At 45.9% G+C, this 25,347-nt stretch overlaps 1 protein-coding gene across 1 annotated transcript in view; it reads right to left on the reverse strand.

Moving 5' to 3' along the window:
• LRP1B (LDL receptor related protein 1B) overlaps positions 1-25,347 on the reverse strand; it is a 4,500,992-nt gene that overhangs the window by 684,146 nt on the left and 3,791,499 nt on the right. Inside the window, exons 58-59 of the mRNA XM_069225083.1 lie at positions 5,392-5,514; positions 529-710 (exon numbers count right to left, since the gene is read on the reverse strand). Of these exons, the coding sequence (XP_069081184.1) occupies positions 529-710; positions 5,392-5,514 (305 nt within the window). The remainder of the gene's footprint in view (positions 1-528; positions 711-5,391; positions 5,515-25,347) is intronic.

The raw sequence follows: 25,347 nt of genomic DNA on the forward strand, positions 1-25,347 counted from the left end.
ACACATTCAGTTGCTATCAATTTACATGTTTTATCACAAAGTCTGACTTGAAATGTTTTTTTAACTACAAAACTGCATTATTTAGCATTTTGTATCACACTTATGAAAACGTGACATTTAAATTGGATATACAGTCACAAGGCTTGAACATACAACAGAGACCAGCTGTAATGCTTCAACCCTATGTAAATTTACCCGCAAAGCTGCAGAAAATGAACCGGAAAACAAACCCACGGTTCGTCCTGTATATTAATGTTGCTGCTGGTTGGCAACTTTATGCGTTGAAGAGTGAGGAAGTAACGGTTGTCCCAGGCAAAGCTGTTTTGACGAACTCCCCTTATTGAAAGGACAAATATAATGTACTTGTGTGATCTGCCTATGGATTTCTTCCCTTGAATGGATTTTTTTTCTGAAAAATAATTCAAACTAGTTGTTGTAAGCTAAGTCATGTTTTTCTGTCTTATAAGTTGTTGTGGGTGAAGAAATTCAAGAAACATGTAGCAATATAATATTAAAAATTATTCATACCCATCTTGTGGATCCAAAACGAGGTCTCGAGGGAATTTCAGCCATTTGCTCACAAGAATGGTCGAGTACAAGCCATTAAACTTCGAAACTTCTATAACTCTCTTTTCTGTGTCAGACCAATAAAGGTTTTTGCCAACCCAGTCAAACGCCAGAGCATTTGGTACAGCTGTATTATGAACAACCTAGAAAATAAACACCCACACATCATTCACAGTATCTATCCATTGCTGAATAAACGCCCTGTACAAACCTTTGGTAACAAGAACAGCGTATTTTCCTATTAAATACCATTAGCTGCAACAAGCAAGCTCCTGACTACTGCATGCTTTAATTCGATGTTGTGCTTGCCACTGATGTAAATTAACTATCCTCTTATTATATATGTAGAGCCTGGACTTTCCCCCTGAACCTATAAAGCATACTTTTTCCAATGGCCATTCTCATGAGGTACAAACTGATTTAAATGTGTGATATGAAAGTACAACAATCACCAACATAAATAAACATCAAGTATGTTGATTTATGTAATGATGTCTTGCTGAGGTTTGACAACCAATATGACATTTATATAATGGCTTTACTAAGGATAGAAAGTCTGAGTTTTTTTTTTAGAGTCGGGTTCCTAAATTGATATGAGTATATCAGTTTTATTGATACTATAAGTGTGTTTCCATAATGAGTATGCAAGACTGTACCTATAGCAGACTGTGCCTTTGTAAAACTATGCATGAAAATTCCATAATGTTAGAAATGGGGTCTTTGGTTGGCAGTCAGGGTACCCTCTGTCCAACTAAGGACCCTCACTCTAGTCAGGGTAAAAGAGAATCACCCTCAGCTAACCCCTGCTTACCCCCTTAGTAGCTTGGCACGAGCAGTAGGCTTAACTTCAAAGTGCTAGGTGCAAAGTATTTGTACCAACACACAGAGTAACTTAATGAAAGCACTACAAAATGACACAACACAGGTTTAGGAAAATAGAGAATATTTATCTAAACAAAACAAGACCAAAACGACAAAAATCCACAATTCACAAGTCAAGTTATCAATTAAAAACCAGAAAAGGTCTTCATGTAATTTTAAACACAATGCTAATGCTGTTAGCGTGAAAATGTACCTTGGGTGCTTGAAAAATAACTCCGCACGGGCAAGTGTGCATCAAAAAGGGCTTGCGATGCATCGATTTCACTCACAAGTGAGACCTTCCATCGTTTTTCCTTTAGCCGGGTCGATGTGCATCGTTTCTTCTCTCTGCAGGACAGCGATGCATCCATTCGGTCCGCACTCTCGAGTCCAGGCAGGCCTTGCATCGTTTTTGCATACCCAGCGGTGTTTGTGTCAGAAATTCAGCCGCACGATGATCTGAAAACCATGCAGAGCGGGTTGCGATCTCACCAGCCTCCGTCAGCGGTGCTGCGCGTCATTTCTCCAGCTGTGTGCGTCAATCTTCTGGTCGCGTTGCAGGCAAGAGTCAATTTTCAACCGCGAACTCGGCGGCGCGCCGATTTTTCAGCCACAGTTCGCAGTCACGTCGATCTTTTCCCTGCACGCCAATCAGTGTGTGGATTTCTCACTCTTGGGCTGCCAGCTTCTCCTTTCAGGGTCCCAGGAACTGGATAGGCACCACTTGGCAGAGTAGGAGTCTCAGCAGAGGCTCCAGGTGCTGGAAGAGAGAAGTCTTTGCTGTCCCTGAGACTTCATACAACAGGAGGCTAGCTCTAAATCAAGTGCTTGGTGAGTTCTTCACAAGAAGGAAGGCAACACAAAGTCCAGTCTGTCATCTAGCACAGGAAGAAGAAGCAACTGCAGGAGGGCTCCATAAAGCACAGTAACAGGCAGGGCAGCTCTTCTTCCTCAGCTCTTCAGTTCTTCTCCAGGCAGAGGTTCCTCTTGGTTTTCAGAAGTGTCCTGAAGTCTGTGGTTTTGGGTGCCCTTCTTATACCCATTGTGCCCTTTGAAGTAGGCCTACTTCAAAGGATAGTCTCTCTTGCTTGTGAAATCCTGCCTTGCCCAGCCCAGTCCCCAGACACACACCAGGGGTTTTGAGAAAGCATTGTGTGAGAGACCCCAAACTCCACATGTCTATCCGCTCCAAAATGGAATCTACACTTTAATCATATTTAAAGGTAGCCCCCATGTTAACCTATGAGAGGGACAGGCCTTGCAACAGTGAAAAACAAATTTGCATTATTTTACTGCAGGACATATTAAACACATTACTATGTGTCCTGCCTTAACCATACACTGCACCCTGCCCTTGGGTCTACCTAGGGCTTACCTTGGGATGTCTTATATGTATGAAAAGGGAATGTTTAGGCCTGGCAAGTGAGGACACTTGCCAGGTCGAATTTACAGTTAAAAACTACACACACAGACACTGCAGTGGCAGGTCTGAGGCATGATTGCAGAGCTACTAAGGTGGGTGGCACAACCAGTGCTGCAGGCCCACTAGTATTATTTGGTTTACAGGCCCTGGGCACCTCTAGGGCACTTTACTAGGGACTTACTAGTAAATCAAATATGCCAATCATGGATAAACCAATTATATACACATTTTGTATAGGATCACTTTAGCACTGGTTAGCGGTGGTAAAGTGCCCAGAGTAACAAAGACAGCAAAAACAGAGTCCAGCACACATCAACTACCTGGGAAACAGAGGCAAAAAGTTAAGAGAGACCACGCCAAAGATGAAAAGTCTAACACATGAACAAGTAGTGCCTTTGACAGAATATATTTCAAAACAATGCTAGCTTTATGGCACATAAGGCACTAACAATTGCAGAACTGTATTTATTTATTGTGACCATTCAACTATAATCTATATTCAATAAAGGACTTTGGGACATTCTTCAGATAGTAATTAGCATTCATTTTCCCCAAAATAGCCTAGATGCCCACAGTTGACATTCAACTTTCGTGGTCCTCAAGTGTTCACCCCCTGCTGTGTAGTTGTAAATGTCCTAATAGAATAATGAAGAGGCATCCGTATTGAACAGAGCATCTACATACTGCAGCAAACTGATGGTAACAAACTGTCATTGAACTGTGATATATTAATGATATTCATCTTCACACATTATTCTACTCAATCAATTCACACCTTTTGCTTAATAAAATGGAAACTAGGACCATTTCCAGGAACTAATAAGTTTACATTGAACACCTTTTGGCACATGAATAATTTTTTCTCACTCAAATTATTCTACATGGATTTCAGCTTTCTACACTGACTCTTCTGCAGGTTGCAAACTATCAGAGAGATCACTAACTGTATGCTGGAGCTGTGGTAGAAAAACAAATGAGACACTCTTTTCTTATAAATCGGGTACAGAAAAAAAACGCAATGCATTTATTATGAAGCATTCATGTGGAGAAAAACCTGAAATACATTGAGACAAGAATATCAATAAAAATAATTTTATGTAAAAACTTAATAGGGGATAAACAATGAAAATTTGATTTAATGATAACAAATTGGCAGACATGTGCTGAATGAGAGTAACATTAACTTAAGGTATGCATTACAAATCAATAGCAGTTTGTCAGCAATGGACTAGGGTAAGGATTAACCTTGCCGAATGTATTTGACTCATCTACAACAAGACCAATCAATCTCTCAATGAGGCATGGTTTTTAACAGTGAACCTGGAAGATCTCATGCTTTCACTTCAGATTTTATGCCATTCAAGTTTTACAATACAATCAATCCTTAAAATGCATAACAGGACTAACACTGTGTGATGCAAAATGTTCTCTGTACATCAAATTCAATCTATCTCGCATTCACAACTACCAAAACAATCACAACCTCCAACACCCTATTCCTCTTAGTATTTCTTGATTTCTGAAACTGAAAAAATGTTTCAACTCAGTGACAGGGCTTCTCAGTCTATTTACCCAAACTCTGGAATGGCATAATTCATCAATTAGACTTCTAACACTAATCTCAGAGTGCAGGAGAAAACTAAAAACCCCTCACCTCAAAGATCACCTCCACTTTCCTTTCCTCAGGCTCTCTAAATTGTTCTTCCTTGCAGCTTTTACCTTTCATCTACCTGTATACCACCCTGCTACTCTCAAATTTAGGACTGTACATTTAAAATGATTCTTACAAATTGAACATCTTCAGTGTAAATCCAAAAATGTATCTTAAGTTTGTATAATATTGATCACTCAAAGATATTGATGCTCAGTGATGTCTGAGGAATATTTTGCCAACATATCCCATTTATGTCGACTTTACCTTGTAGCATATTCATATTCAAACACATTCAGCCAAATGATATTAGTACACAAGTGCATTTCTTGTTATAGTGATGTATTTCACACTCTAAATAGTAAATTCATCCTAAAAGTAAATGAAACTCAAACGACTGCTATTTTCTCAAAATTAAATATTTCTGGGCACTAACCTGATACTTATAAATAGTTTATTTTTATTTTCCTTGTTCAGCATTAACCTTGAGCCATATTTATGCCATTAAATATACCTCCTATTTTATATCAAACCAGTTTGTTAAAATGCTTTTAAAATGAAACTTCAGACATAAAAGATATCAAAGTATAAATGTGCAAAACAAAGAATAGCAAAAGCATCATTTTCAACAAGATACCAAGATAATGCAAGATTAAGAACATTTTGATTATTACATGAAAAAACACCAACTCTATGTATGCTAAGCTTTTCAAGTATTACCCTAATGAAAGAACACAACCAATCTCATGTTCTATTCTTAGCCTTAAGAATAATAATAACCTATAATATCTAGGACAATCTTCACAATTTGCTTCAAATTCCCTTTTCTTTGTTTCTTACTCATTTTGGCAAATGTATTCAATGATTTTTATTTCTGGGCTCTGCATACCTTTATATCACTTCCATTCAGAAGCATCCGGTTAATTCTGCTTCCATTTGGTCTACTGGAATCAATCCAATAAATTGACTCTTCTCTATAGTCAAAGTCCATTGCAATTACATTGTTCAGTCCCTAAATAAAGAAACAGGAATATCTTTATATGTATGGGTCTCGAAACAGATACAGACATTATAAATAACATGATTCATGTGGACAAGAGTCATTTGCGTTTTCTTTCATTTGAATTTTTCAAAGATAACACATTTTTAAACACGCTTGTGGAATGTGTATGATAATGTAAACATATCTGCGTGTGAAGAAAACACTGAAATGAAAGTCAACCATAGAAAGTACAAACATACACAAACTAGACAAATATTCAGAGTAAGTGCTAATTATTTTTAAAACCAAAACTGCTAATAAGTCTTCATATTTTCCAAAGTAAATTTTCATCAATTGTGATCATAAAATGAGGATTCAAAAAGAGAGTGCAACAGGATGATATCATGCATTTCAATTTGAAGCTTTGGCCATGGTTTAAATGATGCGGTGTGTCAATATAACACCTGTTCAAGAATAAGTGGTGAATACATACACAATACATACACATCACCACAGCAACATGTTGATAAAACATGAATTTGATATTCTTTTGATTGCTGGACTCTCTCTTTCTCTCTCTCTCTTTATATAAATATATATATGTATATATATATATATATATATATATATATATATATAGTAGTTCAAAGTGTTGCATTGTCTTTTGAATGTATTGGACTTAGACACAATTTATAATGTATGTAATTTACAAGGTTTTATATCAGAATATCATTAGCAAAAATATAGTCTCACAAAAATATTTTTCTATATATTGTTTAAAAAAAATCTGAAGATTATATACTGTCTTATTAACTGTATTGGTAAGATATTTCAGTAAATATTATTTAGGACATGATATTTAAACCAGCCGTTGTTTTGGTTTCAGATTCTAGTACCATACCATTAGGAACATATAAATAATGACACAATTAATAATTCTTGTTAGGTGATACATTTAAGTATTATTAATGACAAGAAATTATGAAATGTATTACACACATCTGCAGAAACTTAATGAGCTTCCTTGGAGCATTATTCTCACATTAGCATTTGCAGATATTTATCATTAGTGTTGTTACTTTATGTAGAAAAATATGAGTGGGTCGGTTTTTAACTCTGTACAATCAGAGTTGGCAAATTAGAAAAATGTCAGCTCCATTTTATAGCCAGAGCTTTGCAATGTTTTCCAGTTAAGCATACACCAGTAGTCCTTACTATTTCCAGCACCATCAGTCCTAACCATTTCCAGTGCCCAGTTCCTTGGATGGGACTTCCACGAGCAAGAAGTGATAAGTCAAAGGTTGTACTTTCCCACAGGGCCGATTGCAGAAGCCTCCTATCTTTTTGCCGCAATTGTTCCTTTATGCTAGTCATTTACTGACTCTGATGGTGCCCTGAACAAGCACTGCCAACCAGACCCAGGGCCTGTGCTATGATTAAAATGATGATTATGCAAATTAGGCTAATTATAATTGTCTGTGTCAACCTACCTGTAAGTCCCTAGTATATGGTAGGGCATGTAGGTTTATGGAACCCTGCATAGGTAGTACACCCTTAGGTGCACTGCTGAGGTGCCCAGTATCATTTTAAAGGCAGGCCTGCCTTGCTGGATGCTTTTAAGTTAAAGCTAACCCCAAATTCAACTTTGGAATTGAAAGTACTTCCTCGGGCCTAAGCTACCTTATTTTTACATATAAGTCACCCCTAAGGTGTGCCCTAGGTGCCCCAGGTTGGGTGAAGTGTAACTATAAGCAGGGACTTTCTGAAAGATATTTTATAAGCCCTGGTGAGGGATAAATAGCTACATTTGTTCCCCCCATTGTATTGAATGGGCTCCATAGGCTAACATAGGGAGACTTTCTTTTAAAATAATAACGTCATATTTACCATAGAAAGGAGCAAAGTATGGCATGTTTTGTGTCAAATTAAAAGTTATAATAAATCCAACAATGTGTCACTGTTGAATGTAATATAACTTGTTCCTAGAAAGAGTTTTAGAACTCTTTCTAAAAGTTACCAGTTTTAGCTCTGAAGTGCCCTTCTCTGGTTGGCCAGCCCCTAGCAGCCTGGCCAGGCTGGCTTGATGAGGTGTGAAGTGCCCTGGGCTAAACACAAAGGAAATGCATGGGGGATGAGAACTGCCTCAGCAAATGGTAAAATAGGATGGGGGAGAGCTGCCAAACTGTACTTCAAAGGAGGGAAGGACACTTGGGCCAGCAAGTGGACCTCACCCATTTCCTGCAAAACTAGACAGCCAGGTGCCCCCTGATTAGATTAGGAAAGGGCTGGAAAGGGGGGTGTTAAGGGAATCGTAGCCACACCCGTGGGTGGGCTCAGCGAATCCTAACCTTTGAGACTGATTTTTTGCCATCTTGGCTTTTGGGAGAATGTTGGTCCCTGGGAGTGATTTTTGCCGCACTTCCCACGAAATGGTCACTCAGGAGGGTGGTGGCCTGCATATGATTGGTTGAGAGCCCCACGCTTTCCACCCCAGGAGCAAGGATAAAAATGGCAGAGCTACATCCCCACCTCAGATCCCCACAAGGAAGAAGGCCAGAACAGAAGTACTACCCTTCTAGACTCCTGGCCTGCACCTGCACACCATACTCTGAAGAACTGCACCTGCTGCACACTTGGAGTTTACCACTAAAAGGACTTTGCCTGTCTTCAACTGCTTCAAGAAGGGACTCCCTGTTTGCTACAAGTATAAAATAGCTGACCAGAGTCTCCTGCATCAAGCCCTGAAGAACCTGACCAGCTGACTAGTGACCAGTGGTCATTTTTGGATTTAGCCAGGTGTATTCTGGGTGTTGGAGTCCTAACCCTCAATGAGAAATTCAGAGCTTCTGGAACCTTGGGGTTAATTGTGGACTCATAAAGGACCTTCAAAGACCTTCTGGAAGAAGATCCAGAAGTTTGGAAAAGTTTGGAGCAACCTTGGAAAAAAGCTCATTAGTGGACCGACCTGACGTTGAGTCAAGCCGGCTTATGTCAACCGCGACCGGCCTGACTTGCAGGTTTGTCCTACTGAAAAGCTACAGAGCCCCAGACTTCCATGATTTCACCAGAGGCTTGTGGAAAGGCAATCTGACGATCTTGACTTGAAATTGGCTTGATGTGGAAGATCATTCGACGTTGGAGAGAAAAAGCTCCAAAAAAGTCAGAGCGTAAAAAGTTGGCCAAGGATTCCAGCGTAGCGTATCCGAGGAGGGTTTCAAGGAGGTCGGCTTTAATTTCAAGTTCATCCAGGATGAAGATTTCTATCACAAAAAATCGACTAAGCCTAAACATAGAATTGTTCACTGAGGTCTCCTGCGATAGGTATCCGAAGAGGGCTCCAGGTAGGTCAAATCCAACTTGTGGCTTTGTCCTGGTGAAAACAATCTTCAAAAAAAAGACTAAGTCCAAAGGTAAAAACTTTGCCGGAGGCCTCCCACTCACTATACCCGAGCAGGGCTCCATTGTGGTCGGCCTCAAATTTTGACTTTGCCCCAGTCGAGTGTGGCCATGTGTCCATATTGGTACTTTTAGTTTCTATGCCCTAAAAAACATTTAGGCCCTCATTCCAACATTGGCGGTATTGACCGCCTACCGCCACGGCGACGGCTGCCAACATACCACTGCAGTGGCTACCAGCCATCTACCGGTATCAGGACCACCAACGGTATCCCACCAGATTGCTAGTGGAACACCGCCGACGGTCATGGCGGTGGATGGCAGACGGCATTAAGGCGGCGCTGCTGACAGCAGCACCACCACGCCAGCAAAACACCGCCGACCGTATCATGAGCAATGATGCAGCCTGGCGGTGTTTTGCTGGCGGACGCTGCTGCTGACAGCAGCGCCATGGAGAGTCTCCAGTCAGAGGACCCCCTGCAAGCAGGTAAGTTGGGTTCTCCGACCAGAGAGGGGGTTAGGGGGTGTTGAGTGTATGTGTGGGGTGTGTGTGTATGTTTTGGTATGCGTGCATGCAGGTGTGGGTCGCGTAGGATGCATGTGTGAATGAGTGTTTGTGAGTTTTGTGTGTTGTGAATGCATGTGTGTGACAAGGTATGTTGGTGTGTGTATATGTGCGGGGGTTGGGATGGGGAGGGGGAGGGGGGGAGGGTGGGGCAGGACTCTGCTGAGGGGGAGGTGTGGGGGAGACTCCTATCAGTGCCAGGAAAGAGATTCCTTTGCACTGATAGTGCCTACCGCCATGGTTTTCGTGGCGGTATGTTTGACACAAAAACCATGGCGGTAGGCCAGGTCATGATCCCGAGGGAGGGAATGTGGCGGCCGCCAGGCTGGAGACCAAAGTCTCCAAGCCAACGGACGTTACCACTCTGGCAGTCGATGTGTTAAAGTGGCGGGTTTGGATAGCAGCAACCACCATGGTCCAAATCCCATTTTTTTTACCACCAGCCTGTTGGAGGTATTACCGCCGCTTTAACACCTACCGCCAGGGTTGTAATCAGGGCCTTAGTGTTTGAAGATTCATACACCAGTTCCCTTTGTTGTATTTTTGTGATTTTAGTGTCAATTTTTTAAGATAAAAAAATATTATTTATTATATAAATTGGAGTTGGATTTTTATTGTGTTTTGTGTTTTACTTATTTATTATTTTATGATTTTTGAATGCTTTAAACTCCTGTCTCCTAAGTTAAGTCTAACTGCTTGTTGTCAAGCTATCATGGGTTGAGTTGGGATTTATTTATTCAAATCTGACTGGACCTAGTAGGGGTTAGTGGCCTATTGCTCAGGGTAGGCACTCGCCCTTACCAATAATCCACCTTCCAACAGGGGAGCATGGCACTTAAGGTATTAGGACACACTTTAGCAGTGGCCAAGTGCAAGATTCAACCTTCAAGGTCTCTAGAGCTTGTTATGTTCCCGTAGGTCACACAGGAAGGAAGCCAACTAGCCTTTACAGACACTTCTGGTGGTTACGCCCTCCCCATGAACTGCTAATTCCCCCTATTTGACGGCACTCATGATAACTTTTATAACATCAATAAAAATGATCAAACAGCAGTTGAATTATTAAATAAAAAACTGTGCATGGGTAGGGCGCTAGCTATAGTTATAGTATAGGACTATATATTTATATATAACTTAGTGGCGGTCACCATTAGGTAGCTATAGTTAGGACCTAGTTTCTATTGAAAAAGCAGCTTTTTAAACATTTTCCTATATCTGTGACGCTGCTTCACGAATCTTCAGGACATTTTCCAACAGAAATTTGAGTCACATCAGTTGCTGTCTGGAAACATTCAGGGGGTGATCTGTCAAGTGGGGGCCAAGAAAAAGGGGGGGTCAAAAAGGAGCATTTTCCATGTTAATCCACATTGGGATTTTTGAACTATGATAGCGCCCAAACCTCTGTACGGAATTACACCAAATTTGGCAGAAAGGTAGCTCTTGGTCCAGAAAGCACCTTTTTTGTTATTTGGCGCAAATCCATTCAGTAGTTTTTGAGAAATTTAAGAAAATCCAAATTTGTATATTGCAAACCCTCCTGATCTCGTGCTGAGATGTGATTGGCTGACAACACTTCAACAGAAAGTATTGGCAGCCATCTTGGTACTCAGCTTCAGCTGTCATAGGCATGTCTGGAAGTTACTGATGGCCTACAGGTTAAGGTCCCAGACCCACACACGGGAAGTTGAGGGTCCTAGTCTGTGTGTCTGTGGTCATTTCCCTACTTGAAATTATTTTCAACTTCAAAAGTTTAAAGTTCATAATGAAGGGTGATCTCACTCTTTTTAATTGAAAAATACATTTTTTCTATTCAATTTGTCCAGAAATATCTATTATAATTCTGGGGGTCATTCCAACCCTGGCGGTTGGTGTTAAAGCGGCGGCCAACCCGCAAACAGGCAGGCGGCCCAAAAAATTGAATTCTGACCCTGGCGGGAACCGCCAACACAGACCGCCACTTTAACACTCCGACCGCCACGGTGGGACAAACAAACAGCGCGGCGGTCACCGCCAACAGACAGGCGGCAGACAATGTACCGCCCACCCTATCACAACTCACCAATCCGCCACCTTTTCCAGAGCGGGAGCCCCGCCGATAAAAACACGGCGGAAACAGACTACGAACGGGAAAACGCTCACCCTACACACTCCACGAGGAATCTGGACAGCGTGGAACCAGAACTACACATCCCACCAGCAATTGTCTACCTACTCCTCTACCAGGAGCACGAACGCCGGCGCAGAAGACAACGGTGAGTACTGCACCTACGACACAGGGGAGAGGGGAGGAGAAAAGAATACGGGCACACACATACGCGACCCCCCCCCCACCCAACTACCTACACACCAATGCAGAGCAACAACTCAGAGTGACACCCCCAAACCTCCCGGAAGAATGCAAAGACAAAATAATATGTTATTGGAATTCAAATATATTGTAAGGCTAAGTAAATAAGTAAGTCGAACATCCCATAACTATATACGCATATGTAAATTGTCCCGTCAAAATTGGCTTTCTGTCATTGTACGTGGGCCAATGGTCCTCAACACATGGGCAAAGCCCACACATGAGACCCGAATCCATTGGAGAGAACACTGCAGGGGCATCAGATAGGAAAACTACAGGCACCTCAGGGGGAAGGGAAGGGGGGGCACCTCAGCCACATGAGTCCACGACGCCAGATCCATGAGGGGCCTCCATGGCCACTGTTCAATCCTGGGGAGTGCAAAGCCACAGTCTCTCAAGTCCAGACAGTGGGTGGCTTGCCCACTGTGCCATCCTGGGGAGTGCAAAGCCACAGTCTCACAAGTCCCTACAGTAGGTGGCTTGCCCACTGTGCCATCCTGGGGAGTGCAAAGCCACAGTCTCTCAAGTGGATGACAGACTCCAGCGGTACTGGAGGAGTCTTGGTGCCCAGAGTGTATCGTGCAGCCCTGTCCGACACTGATCCGGGCCTGCCCCTTCTGCCAATGTGTCAGCGATGCTTGAGTTGAAGGGCCCAGCGGAGCGGTGCAGATATGGCGGTGCCCAGCGGAGCGGTGCTTGAGTTGAAGGGCCCAGCGGAGCGGTGCAGAGACGGCGGTGCCCAGCGGAGTGGTGCTTGAGTTGAAGGGCCCAGCGGAGCGGTGCTTGAGAGGAAGGGCCCAGCGGAGCGGTGCAGAGACGGCGGTGCCCAGCGGAGCGGTGCTTGAGTTGAAGGGCCCAGCGGAGCGGTGCTTGAGAGGAAGGGCCCAGCGGAGCGGTGCTTGAGTTGAAGGACCCAGCGGAGCGGTGCTTGAGTTGAAGGGCCCAGCAGAGCGGTGCTAGAGTTGAAGGGCCCAGGGGAGCGGTGCTTGAGAGGAAGGGCCCAGCGAAGCGGTGCAGAGACAGCGGTGCCCAGCAGAGCGGTGCTTGAGTTGAAGGGCCCAGCGGAGCGGTGCTTGAGAGGAAGGGCCCAGCGGAGCGGTGCTTGAGTTGAAGGGCCCAGCGGAGCGGTGCTTGAGAGGAAGGGCCCAGCGGAGCGGTGCTTGAGTTGAAGGGCCCAGCAGAGCGGTGCTTGAGAGGAAGGGCCCTGTTCAGCGGTTCTTGAGACGGCGGTGCCCTGTTCAGCGGTGCCTGTCTTGAAGGGCCCTGTTCAACGGTTCTTGAGACGGCGGTGCCCTGTTCAGCGGTGCCTGTCTTGAAGGGCCCTGTTCAGCGGTGCTTGTCTTGAAGGGCCCTGTTCAGCGGTGCTTGTCTTGAAGGGCCCTGTTCAGCGGTTCTTGAGACGGCGGTGCCCTGTTCAGCGGTGCTTGTCTTGAAGGGCCCTGTTCAGCGGTGCCTGTCTTGAAGGGCCCTGTTCAGCGGTTCTTCACATGTGTCTCCAGGGCACCAGATCCGGCCAATATATGGTGTTCACTCGCCATCCGACTTCTCGCTTGCGGGGCCCTCCTGTGCTGGTGTCCTGTGCCCGTGAGTGTACTCCTTCACCCCCGGAATGGGGCTGGTGGGGCCCTCCTGGGCAGCTCACCTGCTGCCGGACTTGTCGGCCGTGCTGCCCTTGCCATCCTTGCCTGATCCTCTGTGGCCTTTGCCTCCCTTTGGAGATGTGCCAGGTGGCACCCCACTTCCTGACAGTGCCAGGGTGGTGCCTGTGGAGGCTGCCGTCTCTGTCCTCTCGCGCCAGCCCTTGCCTTTTTTGGATTTTTTCCCAGGGGTGGGCTGGCTGTCCCTTTGCTGCTGGCCGATGTAGCTGCACTCGAAGGTGGTGGACTCCAAAATCCCTGGACTATGGTCCTTGTAGGTCCAGGTGTTGTGGTGGCTGAGGTGCTGATTGGACCTTTACGACATGGAGGGGTGGGTCAGGTGATGGAAAGAGGTTAATTTTGGAGAGGAAAAACTTTTTAAGAGCAATGGGAAGGGTAGGTGCAGGGGGTATGGGAGTGGAGGAAGAGGATGTGGTTGTAGGAGAGTCAAGTGTGCTGTCTTTGGGTGCAGGTGCTTGTGACGGAGGCTGTCGTGAGGTGGATGGCTGTTGGGTGGGTGGCTGCCTGCGTTTGTGTGGTTTGGAAGAGGGGGTGACAGACACACTGGGAGAGGACACAGGGGACGTGTAAATGGCAGTGGGGGTGGTGACTGCACGTGTGCGGAGTGTTCTGGTGGGTGTGCTGGTGATGGACGTAGTGGCTGATGAAGTGGTGCATGCAAGTGTGAGTGGAGACGTCACAGGGAGGGAGGAGGGAGACGAGGAGGAGGGGGACACAGAGGAGGCAGTGGCTGTTGGCATGTCTGCATGTGGATGTTGCTTGTGTGAATGCTTGTGGGATGTGTGGTGCTTATGTTTGGATGAGCTGACCTTGGGTGTTGAGGTGTGTGCAGGATGGTCTGTAGGTGTGTCTGGGATAGGCAGAGGAACAGGGGAGTGGGACTGGGTGGAGGGAGTTGGAGGAGGGAGGCAGGAGACAGGGACAATGGCTGCCGTCAGTGCTGAGGCCAGAGCGATGAACGATCGCTGATGGGCAGCCTGACCCGAATGAATGCCCTCCAGGTATGCATTGCTCCGATGCACCTCCCTTTCCACCCCCTGGATGGCATTCAAAAGGGTAGACTGCCCAACAATGAGCGTCCGGAGGAGGTCAATGACCTCCTCACTGAGGGCAGCAGGGGTAACTGGGGCAGGGCCTGAGGTGCCTGGGGCGAAGGAGATGCCCGCCTTGGTGTGCGAGCGGGTACGGGGCGAATGCTGAGGGGCTGCTTGGAGGGCGGAGGTGGTGCGCTGGGTGGCGGCTGTACCTGTTGTTGCGGTGGGCACGGATGTTGCCGCCACCACAAGGGAGCTCACTTCCGAGGACGTGTCGGTGTCGCTGATGTCTCCACGTGTCCCCGTTGTGGAGCCCCCCTCGCCCTCCGTCTCACTGGTGAAATCAGAGTCCGTTGCATGGCCCTCCGGGGCCATGTGAGATGCAGCTCCCTCGTGCTCCAATGCCACTTCTCCTCCGCCAGATGATGCTAATGCACACATGAACAGGAAGAGCAGACATAAAAAGGGGGGGGAGAAATAAAGACATGTTGAGTGCATGCATTGGCAACACAGTTGGCGGAGAGGACAGACACAGAAGCCCCCTGCACTACGCCGCGCACTTGGGGTACACTACTCAATCATTGAGACCTGGCCTACAAGCCAATGGACGACATCTGCACACATAGGTGACACAAGGCCATGGATAGCTGTACTTGGCACCCTACAGAGGTGGAGGGCGGGGGCACAGGGCCATGCCTTACGGAGGGGACTAGCCTACAGAAATTGCCCTGGCCTAGGGATACCCACATCCCTCCTCCCCCACCCAGACACCTCCACTGTGCGCTAAGATAGCAGAATGTGCTTGTACTCACCCCCTTGTGTCTGCTGTGATGTCCTCACGTGCCCATCCAAATCTGGGTAGGCCACCGCCAGGATCCGAGACATCAGGGGGGTCAATTGACGAGTGGCACCCCTCCTACGTTGGAAGGCCATCCCCAGCAGAACCTCCGCGGTCTTTCTGCTCCTGCGGCGGATGTCCTCCCACCTCTTGCGGCAGTGGGTGCCCCGTCTGTTGTGGACCCCCAGGGTCCGGACGTCCTTGGTGATGGCACGCCAAATGTCGACTTTCTGATGGGCGCTGACCTATGTGACACGTACAGGGAGAGAAAATAAAATATCATAATTTTCTGCATGCTCGATGTGAGTGTCCCCCCATCCCCACCCTTGCCATGTGGCACATGCTCTCATCTGTTGTTTTATGCATGCCTCATACGCTCCCCTCCGCACCATCGTTCATTCACCCCACTCAACCCAGTCATTGCCCACAAAGCATGGTCCCAGTGTACTAACCTGTTGGTCTGGAGGAGAGTAGAGTAGCGCATACTGGGGGAGGACCCCATCCACAAGTTTCTCCAATTCTTCAGAAGTGAAGGCAGGGGCCCTTTCCCCAGTCGCAGCAGCCATTGTCTCTTCCAGACCGAGGTCACAGCAGCACTTGCAGTATAGGTCCTCTCCTGTGGATGATCAGGTCTCGAGTGATTTAGCTGATAGAAAATGGCGGTCACGCCCGCGGCGGTGCGTACCGCGGCGGTGCGTACCGCGACCGCGGCGCACTTCGTCATTGGCTCCTGAAACCCATAGGGTTCTATGTTAACCAATGCGGCTTTGCACCGTGGTCTTCGACCGCCTACCGCCACGGTGTGCCACGCCAGCGCATTGACCTCACATCCCATTGTCACACTTCACAGGTCAGGCAGCCGCCATTTCAAGGGCCCACATGGCTTAATTTCTACTGCGTCACACAGGCCTAGGCCTTGCATTGCCACTCATACAAGCCATTCAATGCATAGCGAATCGTGTACTGTGCAAGCTGTGGGAACGTACCTGTGGTTTGCTTGACTCTGTGCTCCATGTTGTCCTTCCTAGGCACCGTCCGCTGGGACTTGCGAGGAGATGGAGGAATGTTCCCGTGTACAGACCGCTGGTGGACCTGTCGACAATGGAAGAAAGACATGTCATACTGACATACAGACTTGACCGAGCCACTATACAGGAATTGTGTGCCCAGCTGGAGCCAGACCTGATGTCACCCATTCGCCAACCCACAGGGATTCCCCCTCTGGTGCAGGTTCTGTCAGTACTCCATTTTTTGGCAAGTGGATCATTCCAAACAACAGTGGCCATTTCATCAGGGATGTCTCAGCCTATGTTTTCTAAGGTTTTGTCCAGAGTGTTGTCTACCCTGATGAAATACATGTGGAGCTACATTGTTTTCCCTGAGGTGGGCGATTTGGCTACAGTGAAGGGTGATTTCTATGCCCTTGGACATATTCCCAACATCATTGATGCCATTGATGGGACCCATGTGGCTTTGGTTCCCCCCAGTGAAAGTGAACAGGTGTACAGGAACAGAAAAAGTTATCATTCCATGAATGTCCAGGTGGTCTGTTTGGCTGACCAGTACATCTCCCATGTAAATGTCAAGTTCCCTGGGTCAGTGCATAACGCGTACATCATGCGAAATAGCAGCATCCCTTATGTGATGGAACAGCTACAGAGACACCGTGTGTGGCTAATTGGTGACTCTGGTTACCCCAACCTGTCGTGGCTACTGACCCCAGTGAGGAATCCCCGGACCAGGGCAGAGGAACGGTACAATGAGGCCCATGGGCAGACTAGGAGGGTGATCGAGCGGACCTTCGGCCTCCTGAAGGCCAGGTTTAGGTGCATGCATATGACAGGTGGATCCCTAATGTACTCACCGAAGAAGGTGTGCCAGATCATCGTGGCCTGCTGTATGCTTCACAACCTGGCTTTGCGACGCCAGGTGACTTTCCTGCAGGAGGATGGTCCAGAGAGTGGTGTTGTGGCAGCTGTGGAGCCTGTGGAGAGTGAAGAGGAGGAAGGCAATGGGGACGACACAGACAACAGGGACACAGTGATACAACAGTATTTTCAAGAACACACAGGTACGAATCCAAACCGCCATTTTACATGTACTTGCAGTCTCCTGCCTCTCTACTGTCTGAGGTTCCCCCCAGTTTATGTTAACTGAGTTGTGACTTTCCCTTCCGTTTTCAGAGATGTGGGCCCCACTGCGTGACCTCTGCTTTGTTTGCCCATGGACTACAGCTGTGTGACAGTGGTATGTTGTCATCACAATGTAACTGATCATTTTGGCACCGTTATGTCTAATACATTTGTTCAAAATACAAGCTGACTCCAGATAATTTTAGTACAATAAGTGATTTTATTGAAGTGCTAAATTTAGGGACATGCTTGAAAATCGGTGATGGGTGATGGTGGAGTAATGTCCATGGCAGAGTCCAGATTTTCAGTCTCACAGGTGCATTGTCCATATGCCTGTGGAAGGATGGAGCAGGGGCAGTTTAAGGTTGGACAGGGTGACAATGTGGGACAGTGGGATGACATCAGGGGGTATCCTTTGCTGGCGGGGGTCTTGCCATCCTACTCTGTCTTCTTCCGAGATCTCAGGCCCCGCTTGCGGGGTGGTTCTTCTTCTGCAGGAGGTAGGGTTCTGGTGGCCTGTTGTTGTGTGGGGGCCTCCTGTCCACTAGCGCCGGCTAGCCTAGCCTGTTCTTGGCCCATGCTAGTGACAGGGGCCCTTTGTGGTGCCACATGGTCCCGCAATGTGGTGACAATCTGGTTAAGAGCCACGACGATGGTCCCCATTGCGGAACTAATGGTTCGGAGTTCTTCCCTAAACCCCATGTACTGTTCCTCCTGCAGTACCTGGATCTCCTGGAACCTGGCCAGTACCGTAGCCATCGTCTCCTGGGAGTGGTGGTATGATCCCATGATGGAGGAGAGGGCCTCGTGGAGAGTGGGTTCCCTGGGCCTGTCCCCCCCCTGTAGCACAGCAGCCCTCCCAGTTCCCCTGTTTCCCTGGGCCTCTGTCCCCTGGACCGTGTGCCCACTACCACTGCCCCCAGGTCCCTGCTGTTGTTGGGGTGGTGGGTCAACCTGGGTGCCCTGTAGTGGTGGACACACCGCTGATTGACGTGTCATGGAGACAGAGGCATGGGCCCGCTGGGTGGGAGCTGTGCTGGTGTTCCCAGAGGGGGGTAGGTCTGCTGTGGCCTGTGGCTGTGTGAGGGGAACCGACTGTCCCGAGGTCCCCGATGGGCCGGGCTGGTCATCTGGTTCCAGGGAGACAGAGCTGCTGTCATCACTGGGGGCCTCTTCTGGGGGTGGGATGGACATTTCTGGACCCTCCTGGGCGGTGTGGTGGCGTTCGGGTCCTGCAGGGGTATAAGAGTATGGTTATTGCTTCTGTGTGTGCCATAGTGTGCAATGGGTGGGTGGCCGTGTACCCCAGTGCTGGCATTCCCTTGTGGGGGCTGTTGTGACGGTGGCTTGTGGGGGAGATGGGTATGTGCAGTGGGCATGCTTTGGTGATGGGTGTCCATGCTTTGTGGATGCATGCAGGGCTAGGTGTTGGGATGGGTGGGTTGTGATGGTGAGCCATTTGCAAGGAGTTGGTGTGATGGGGGTGGGGGTGAGGGTGGGGGTATGATTTGGCATGCAGGTGGGGTGGGGGGAATGAAGTAGTGAAGTTTTGACTTACCAGAGTCCATTCCTCCAGCTACTCCTGCGAGGCCCTCAGGATGCAGGATGTGCAAGACTTGCTCCTCCCATGCTGTAAATTCTGGGGGAGTACGTGGGGGTCCGCCGCCAGTCTTCTGCACCTCGATGTTGTGCCTTGATACCATGGAACGCACCTTCCCCCTTAGGTCGTTCCACCGCTTCCTGATATCGTCCCGATTTTGTGGATGCTGTCCCACAGCGTTGACCCTGTCCACTATTCTTTGCCATAGCTCCATCTTCCTGGCAATGGTGGTGTGCTGCACCTGTGTCCCGAAGAGCTGGGGCTCTACCCGAACTATTTCCTCCACCATGACCCTGAGTTCTGCGTCAGAAAACCTGGGGTGTCTTTGGGGTGCCATGGGGTGGTGTGGATGAGGTGTGGGGTGGTGTATGTGTTGTAGAGTGTGGTGAGTGTGGTGGTGTGTGGTATTTTGTGCGTGGATATTGTGTGGGTGATGTTGGGATTTGCCTCTGTGTGATGGTGTACTCTATTCTGTGCTGTCTCTCTCTGGCCTTCAGTCGCAATTGTGGTCGTAAGGGTTTGTGGGTGATGTGGGAGTGTGTTTTATATTGTAATGGGTGTGTGGGAGTGGTGTGTGTATGTGTATCAGGTGTGTGTATTTTGAATTGTCCAATGTGGCTGTGTTTTGTAAAGGTGTGTGTATTTTGAGCGCGGCGGTGTGTACCGCCAATGGAATACCGCGGTTGAAAGACCGCTGCGGGGATTTGTGGGTCGGAATGGCATGGGCGTATTTCTGTTGGCGTGACGGTGGAGGTTTGGTCATCGCCAGTTTTTCGCTGGCCGTTGGTGTGGCGGACTTTTGTTGTTGTCGGGTTTTTGGCGGTTTGCCAGTTGCGGGTCAGAATGACCGTGGCGGTTTACCGTGACCGCGGCGGTGTTATGGCGGTCTTCTGACCGGCGGTAAGCGCCATTTACCGCCGAGGTCAGAATGACCCCCTATGTTATTCACCAAAGCCTAAAAAACTGTCTATCACTCTCCCTCTCACTCTTTTTCTCTCTCTCTTAATTTCTCTTTATCAAACTTTTTCACCCACTTAGACCCTTACGCACCCACTCACAGACCCACTCGGACACTCACAAACCCACTCACAGACCCTCTCAGACCCTTGTGTAACCACTCACAGCCTGCTCAGACCCTCAAGCATCCACTCACAGACATACTCACACACACACACACACCCCTACTCAGACCCTCACACACCCACTCACAGACACACTGAAATCCTCACACTCGCACCCATAGACCCACACTGAAACTGACACACCCAGTAAGTCACTGATGCACCCACTCTCACACCCAGACAGACACCCTAAGAGTCACTCTTATCCTGAGATACATCCTCTCACACATTTCCACACACCCAGGGAGACAGGCTAGCGACCAGCTCCCAGTGCATATGGCAAAGGGCCAAACGCAGGGTGGGGTTTCATGGTTTGCTGCAGGGTCTGGCCGCAGGTATAGTTAGAGTCATCTAAAGTAGCTATAACTTGTGCCCTAAGGTAACTATAACTCGCATCCTCATCATGCACTGCTAATTACCCCACACATTATAGCACTCATGATATCTTTGATAATGTCACTGGAACACCTGCAGTAAAATTACTGATCAGATAAGAGTGCATGGCGGGCGTGAGTTATAGTTACCTTAGGGCATGAGTTATAATTACTTTAGATAACTGTAAGTATAAAAGGTTAATTTCTATGGTTTGGTATGTTTAAGATGTGAACTTAACTATAACCTCTGTGCAACATACATATATATAATGGTCTTAAACAGCCTGTAGGGCAGGATGCATTGTATTTAAAAAGTTGGACTTGAACTTTTAAGTTTTACATGCCCTGGTATTGAAAAACAAATCTCTACTTGTTTTTCACTATTGCAACCCCCCACCCCCAATAAATAGTATTGGGTTACCTTATTACATTTAATCTTTAAATAAGTAATAACTTTGCCTGGGACTAGGTTGGAAAGTAATGCTTGGTGTCTCAGGAGTTGCAATTCAAAAGCTTCTTTACTGGTAAAGTTGGCTTTTAAGTCACACGTCTGAAAATGCTACATATAGAAAGATGTAATTTTCTTGTTCTACTCATTAGGTGCCTACAGCCTTTATCATGGGACACATGACTAGGTGCAGTTGGCAGTTGGCATTTGTGTATTCCCTTTAGACAGTGTCATAATAGAGAGTCTGGATGTTGGCTGTATCGGCTATTCCTTCCTTTGATGGGGAGGGTGGCTTGGGTAGAGCTGTCACTTTCCACACTTGTACTCCAAAGCCACTGGCCCATCTCACACAGAAAATACTTGACACTAGCTTATTGTGCCCCTAGAAAGACTGAGGCCAGGGGAGGGAGGTAGGAAATGTCACACTCTTCTGTTTGGGGGGAATCTATATGCTTCTCCCATGTCAAAGGGCACGAAGTATAAAAATGACCCACTCTTCAGGACACTCCTTGACATGTGCATACTACGGAAGAAGGACTGCCCTGCTGCTTTTGGCTGGTAGGCTGATTGACCTCCTGTTTTGAGCTACAGGGACACAACAAGCTCCAAAGGCCTCTTTGCAACTACCCAGCTGGTTTGCTGCAATTCGACCTCCCTGGGCCTACAACTGGACCTCTGATACAGAACATACCTGTATCACATAAAGCACCATATAGCTTGTTTCTCCTGGCAAATTGTAGATCTTTAGCTATCCACAAACTGGATACCAATCTTCTACTTAATGGATTGACACCTACAGCCCTGTTCCTATCGGAAACATGTCTCCATGAGGGCTCAGCTCCTGATATTTCCCTGGCTTTACCTAATAAGTACTCAAACATAAGGCATGAGAGAGTTTCTGGGAAAAGGAGGGGGTATTGCCATTATTGTCAAGGATTCAGTTAAGGTCACCACCCATCCACTTAAGTTATTAGATTGTAAGAGTATGTATCTTTCCTTCTTTTTAAATCCTCAATATAGTTTCTCTGGGGCCCTAGTGTATCGCCCCCTGCCTCTTCATTGCATTTTATTCAAGCCTTTCCAGAGCAAGTGGCAGATTTAATTTGTAATAAGACAAATTTCACAATTCTTGGAGATTTTAATATTTACGCAGGGAAATTAGAGAATGCAGCTACTAAGAGACTTCTGTTAGATATGGAGGCCTTAGATCTCACACAACTGATCAGGGGTCATACCATTGACTTAGTTTTCAGCAGTACAGCTGACTTAGCTGACCTAACTGCCCTGCCCCCCCACCCCTTTGGCCTGGTCTGATCATTATCTAATCTCTCTCTCCCTTCCCCTTCCAGTATTGGAAACACCCTCCCAAAGCATTATCCAACCTTATAGGCGCTGGCATATGCTTAAGACTAAAGAATGGATTGACATCTTAGAGAGTTCAAAACCCACATTGAATGGGAATATGGCTACATCTTTAGACTCATTTAATAATTGGATTAGCAAAAGCTTAGACACAATCCTTCCATAAATGTTAAGGCTGAGTGGACATAAGAAAAAAAGTGCCCCCGGTTCTCCAAACATCTTAGCCTAATAAGGAGGTAATGTAGGCGGCTGGAGCGAAAATGAAGAAAATCCAATGAGTCTTCCTCTAAAGATGAGTATAGGAAGGCTATCAGAAGGTTTCATGCTGAAATTAAAGCAGACCAAAGCGCATAATATGCAGATAAAATCGAACACAGCTCTAACTTCCCGAAGGAAATCTTTTTCCTGTTAAAGGAATTTACCTCTCCTCAGGCACACACAGACACTGTAGACGCCTTGCATAAACATAGTAATGACTTAGCTGGATTTTTTCAGGAAAAAATTGCAGAGATCTATTCAACCTTTCCAATAGATACCCATAGTCCCCAAGCCGTAGATGAGTTAAGTTGAAAGGAGACAAGACAGAGGTTATGTTTCTGGGTCACCATGCAAAACCAAACTTAATCTCCCCAGTTTTACAACCATTAGAAGATCTTCCATTGCCCAAAGAAAGCATTAAGAGTCTCGGAGTATGGTTTGATCCATGGTTGACCATGGATCATGAAGCAAAAAAAATAACCTCCTCCTGTTTTGGCATACTGAGACTTCTTATAAAGATTTTCAAAATACTTCCGTTCATTGCAAAGAGGCTCATCGTACAGGCCTTAATAATCTCTTGGCTGGATTATGGGAATGCCCTGTTTCTTGGTCCACCAAAATATGTTATGAAGAAATTTCAAGTGGTGCAGAACCCCTGCTGCCCGCCATCTCTTCAACCTACCCAGGCATGAATAGGCCAGATCAGCTTTATCAACATTGGCCTGGCTTCCTTTGGAGCAATGGATAAAATTATATGACAAAGGCCCACCAATATTGCAAACCTTGGCTTCTTATTACAAACCTACCAGACATCTTAGATCATTCTCCATGGCCCTAGTTGTCATTCCCCCAGTAAGAAAGGCCAAATGGGAGGAAGATCAATATCATATCTTGGAGCTAGACTGTGGAATTCATTACCACTAAATCTATATCAAACCAGCCATGAACTGTTGTTCCGGTGGCTATTAAAAACGTGGTTATTTTAGTTTGTGTTCCAAAGCTGTATATTCAAAGGTTTTTCTGTATAGCGCTGGGAGGCATTTGGGTAGCTAGACACTCTATTAATTTTCATAACATAACATAACATATCATAATGGAGCTTGCTCAGAACAAGAGACAAGTGCAGTCCTTTAGCCATAGAGAGCAGGATTTCAAGTTGTAAGTTTTGTAAAGTGTGGAGATAACCACTGAAGCATTAAGGCTCTGAAACAGGAAACAAATTTTACAACAACAAAGTTCTTGGTTAATAATAGTATCCCATTATTACTAATATTTGTTTCATTAAATACATTGATTTTTAGTTGTTTTACCCATATAGCGCTAGAGTCACCTTTAAATTAACCCTAAACTGTTGAATATTTATTCTTATGCAGATTTTGATTTTCAAAATATGCAAATTCAAAATAAACTAAAGCATGCTTCACCATTTATCTAAACCATGTGAATCGGTCTCCCACTCCATCCATCGCTGCAAGAAATTCTGCACTTCTGACTGTGCATGGCTGATTACAATGTGTAACACAACATGAAGAGCTCAAATTACATGATTCCTGCAGACTGCTTTTATTAGTCTTAATATCTGCACGAGCCAGGGTACGTTCTTCTACTGTCAAATAATGGAAAAAGTGATTTGCATTTAATTGACATTCACACACTCAAGCATACATATTGCTCTGATCATTTTAGTACATGTTCTTTATTAATTATTTTCATCATGTGCAAAAATGTAAATGACAATTTTAACAAATGAGATAACTGATGCAAAAGATGAATAATTACTTTTTTGAAAATATGTTATGATATATTCAAATAACGTACAAACTGTATAATGATCAAAAGCTGAAGCATTAAGCTTCATTAAAGTGACAGGGAAATAAATAATATGTAGGGGACATCATTATAATATTATTGTTTCTTCTCGGCTAGACCGATCAAGCATCTATGAAAAGGTGTAGTTGATAGGCAGTATTGTTTACAAAGTCCCACATAACAAAAGTTTGTCCCAGATTTAATAACACTTTCAGGCGTCACAAAATGAAGCAAGGCCATACAAAGTGAAGCAGAGAAACTCATCACTGTTCATACAAAAGGTTTCTTTTGCACTGGAAGTTGCCCTTTTTCAGTGCCTAAAATATGTTCCACTGATTTGTGTCACATTCCAACAAGGGAAATTCCTGGTGCATTAAAGTGCAAACACCCATAGTTTTTGATGCAAAGCCCAAACTACTAAGACAGCCATATCAAGCTTTGCATAAAAAAACTAATGCTTACTTGAAGCAGGCCTTAACGAAGAGAAACGTTTTCACTTCTCAAAATAAAACACACATTACATGTGTGTTGAAGTGCACAGCACACATTAAGTAAGTGGGATCCTTCTATCTGTAGGCAGCCAATACAAAACTTATGCTAGGAATTGACAGTGACCTCTGCAAGAGTGTGCATCATAGAAGGTAGTCTTTCAGTGTTCCACCATAGGGAATGTGAGGAGCAGCGGGTCAATGTTAATAGATTAGGAAATGTGCTCTTTCCTGCCTTGTGCACTGCAGCACAACAAAGTTGCTTGCAGTGCTGCATTTCGTGAAAAATTAGTAAATCTGCCCCCATCTTTCTTGAAAAAGGTAATCAAACTGGATGTACTAGAAATATATTTGAAACAGACTTATTTTATAACAAAGGGCATGGAATGATCAATTCATTAAGCTGTGTTAGGGGCATTTCTTAAACCCTGGA

This window comes from Pleurodeles waltl, chromosome 3_1 (genome assembly GCF_031143425.1).
Source record: "Pleurodeles waltl isolate 20211129_DDA chromosome 3_1, aPleWal1.hap1.20221129, whole genome shotgun sequence".
NCBI lineage: Eukaryota > Metazoa > Chordata > Amphibia > Caudata > Salamandridae > Pleurodeles > Pleurodeles waltl.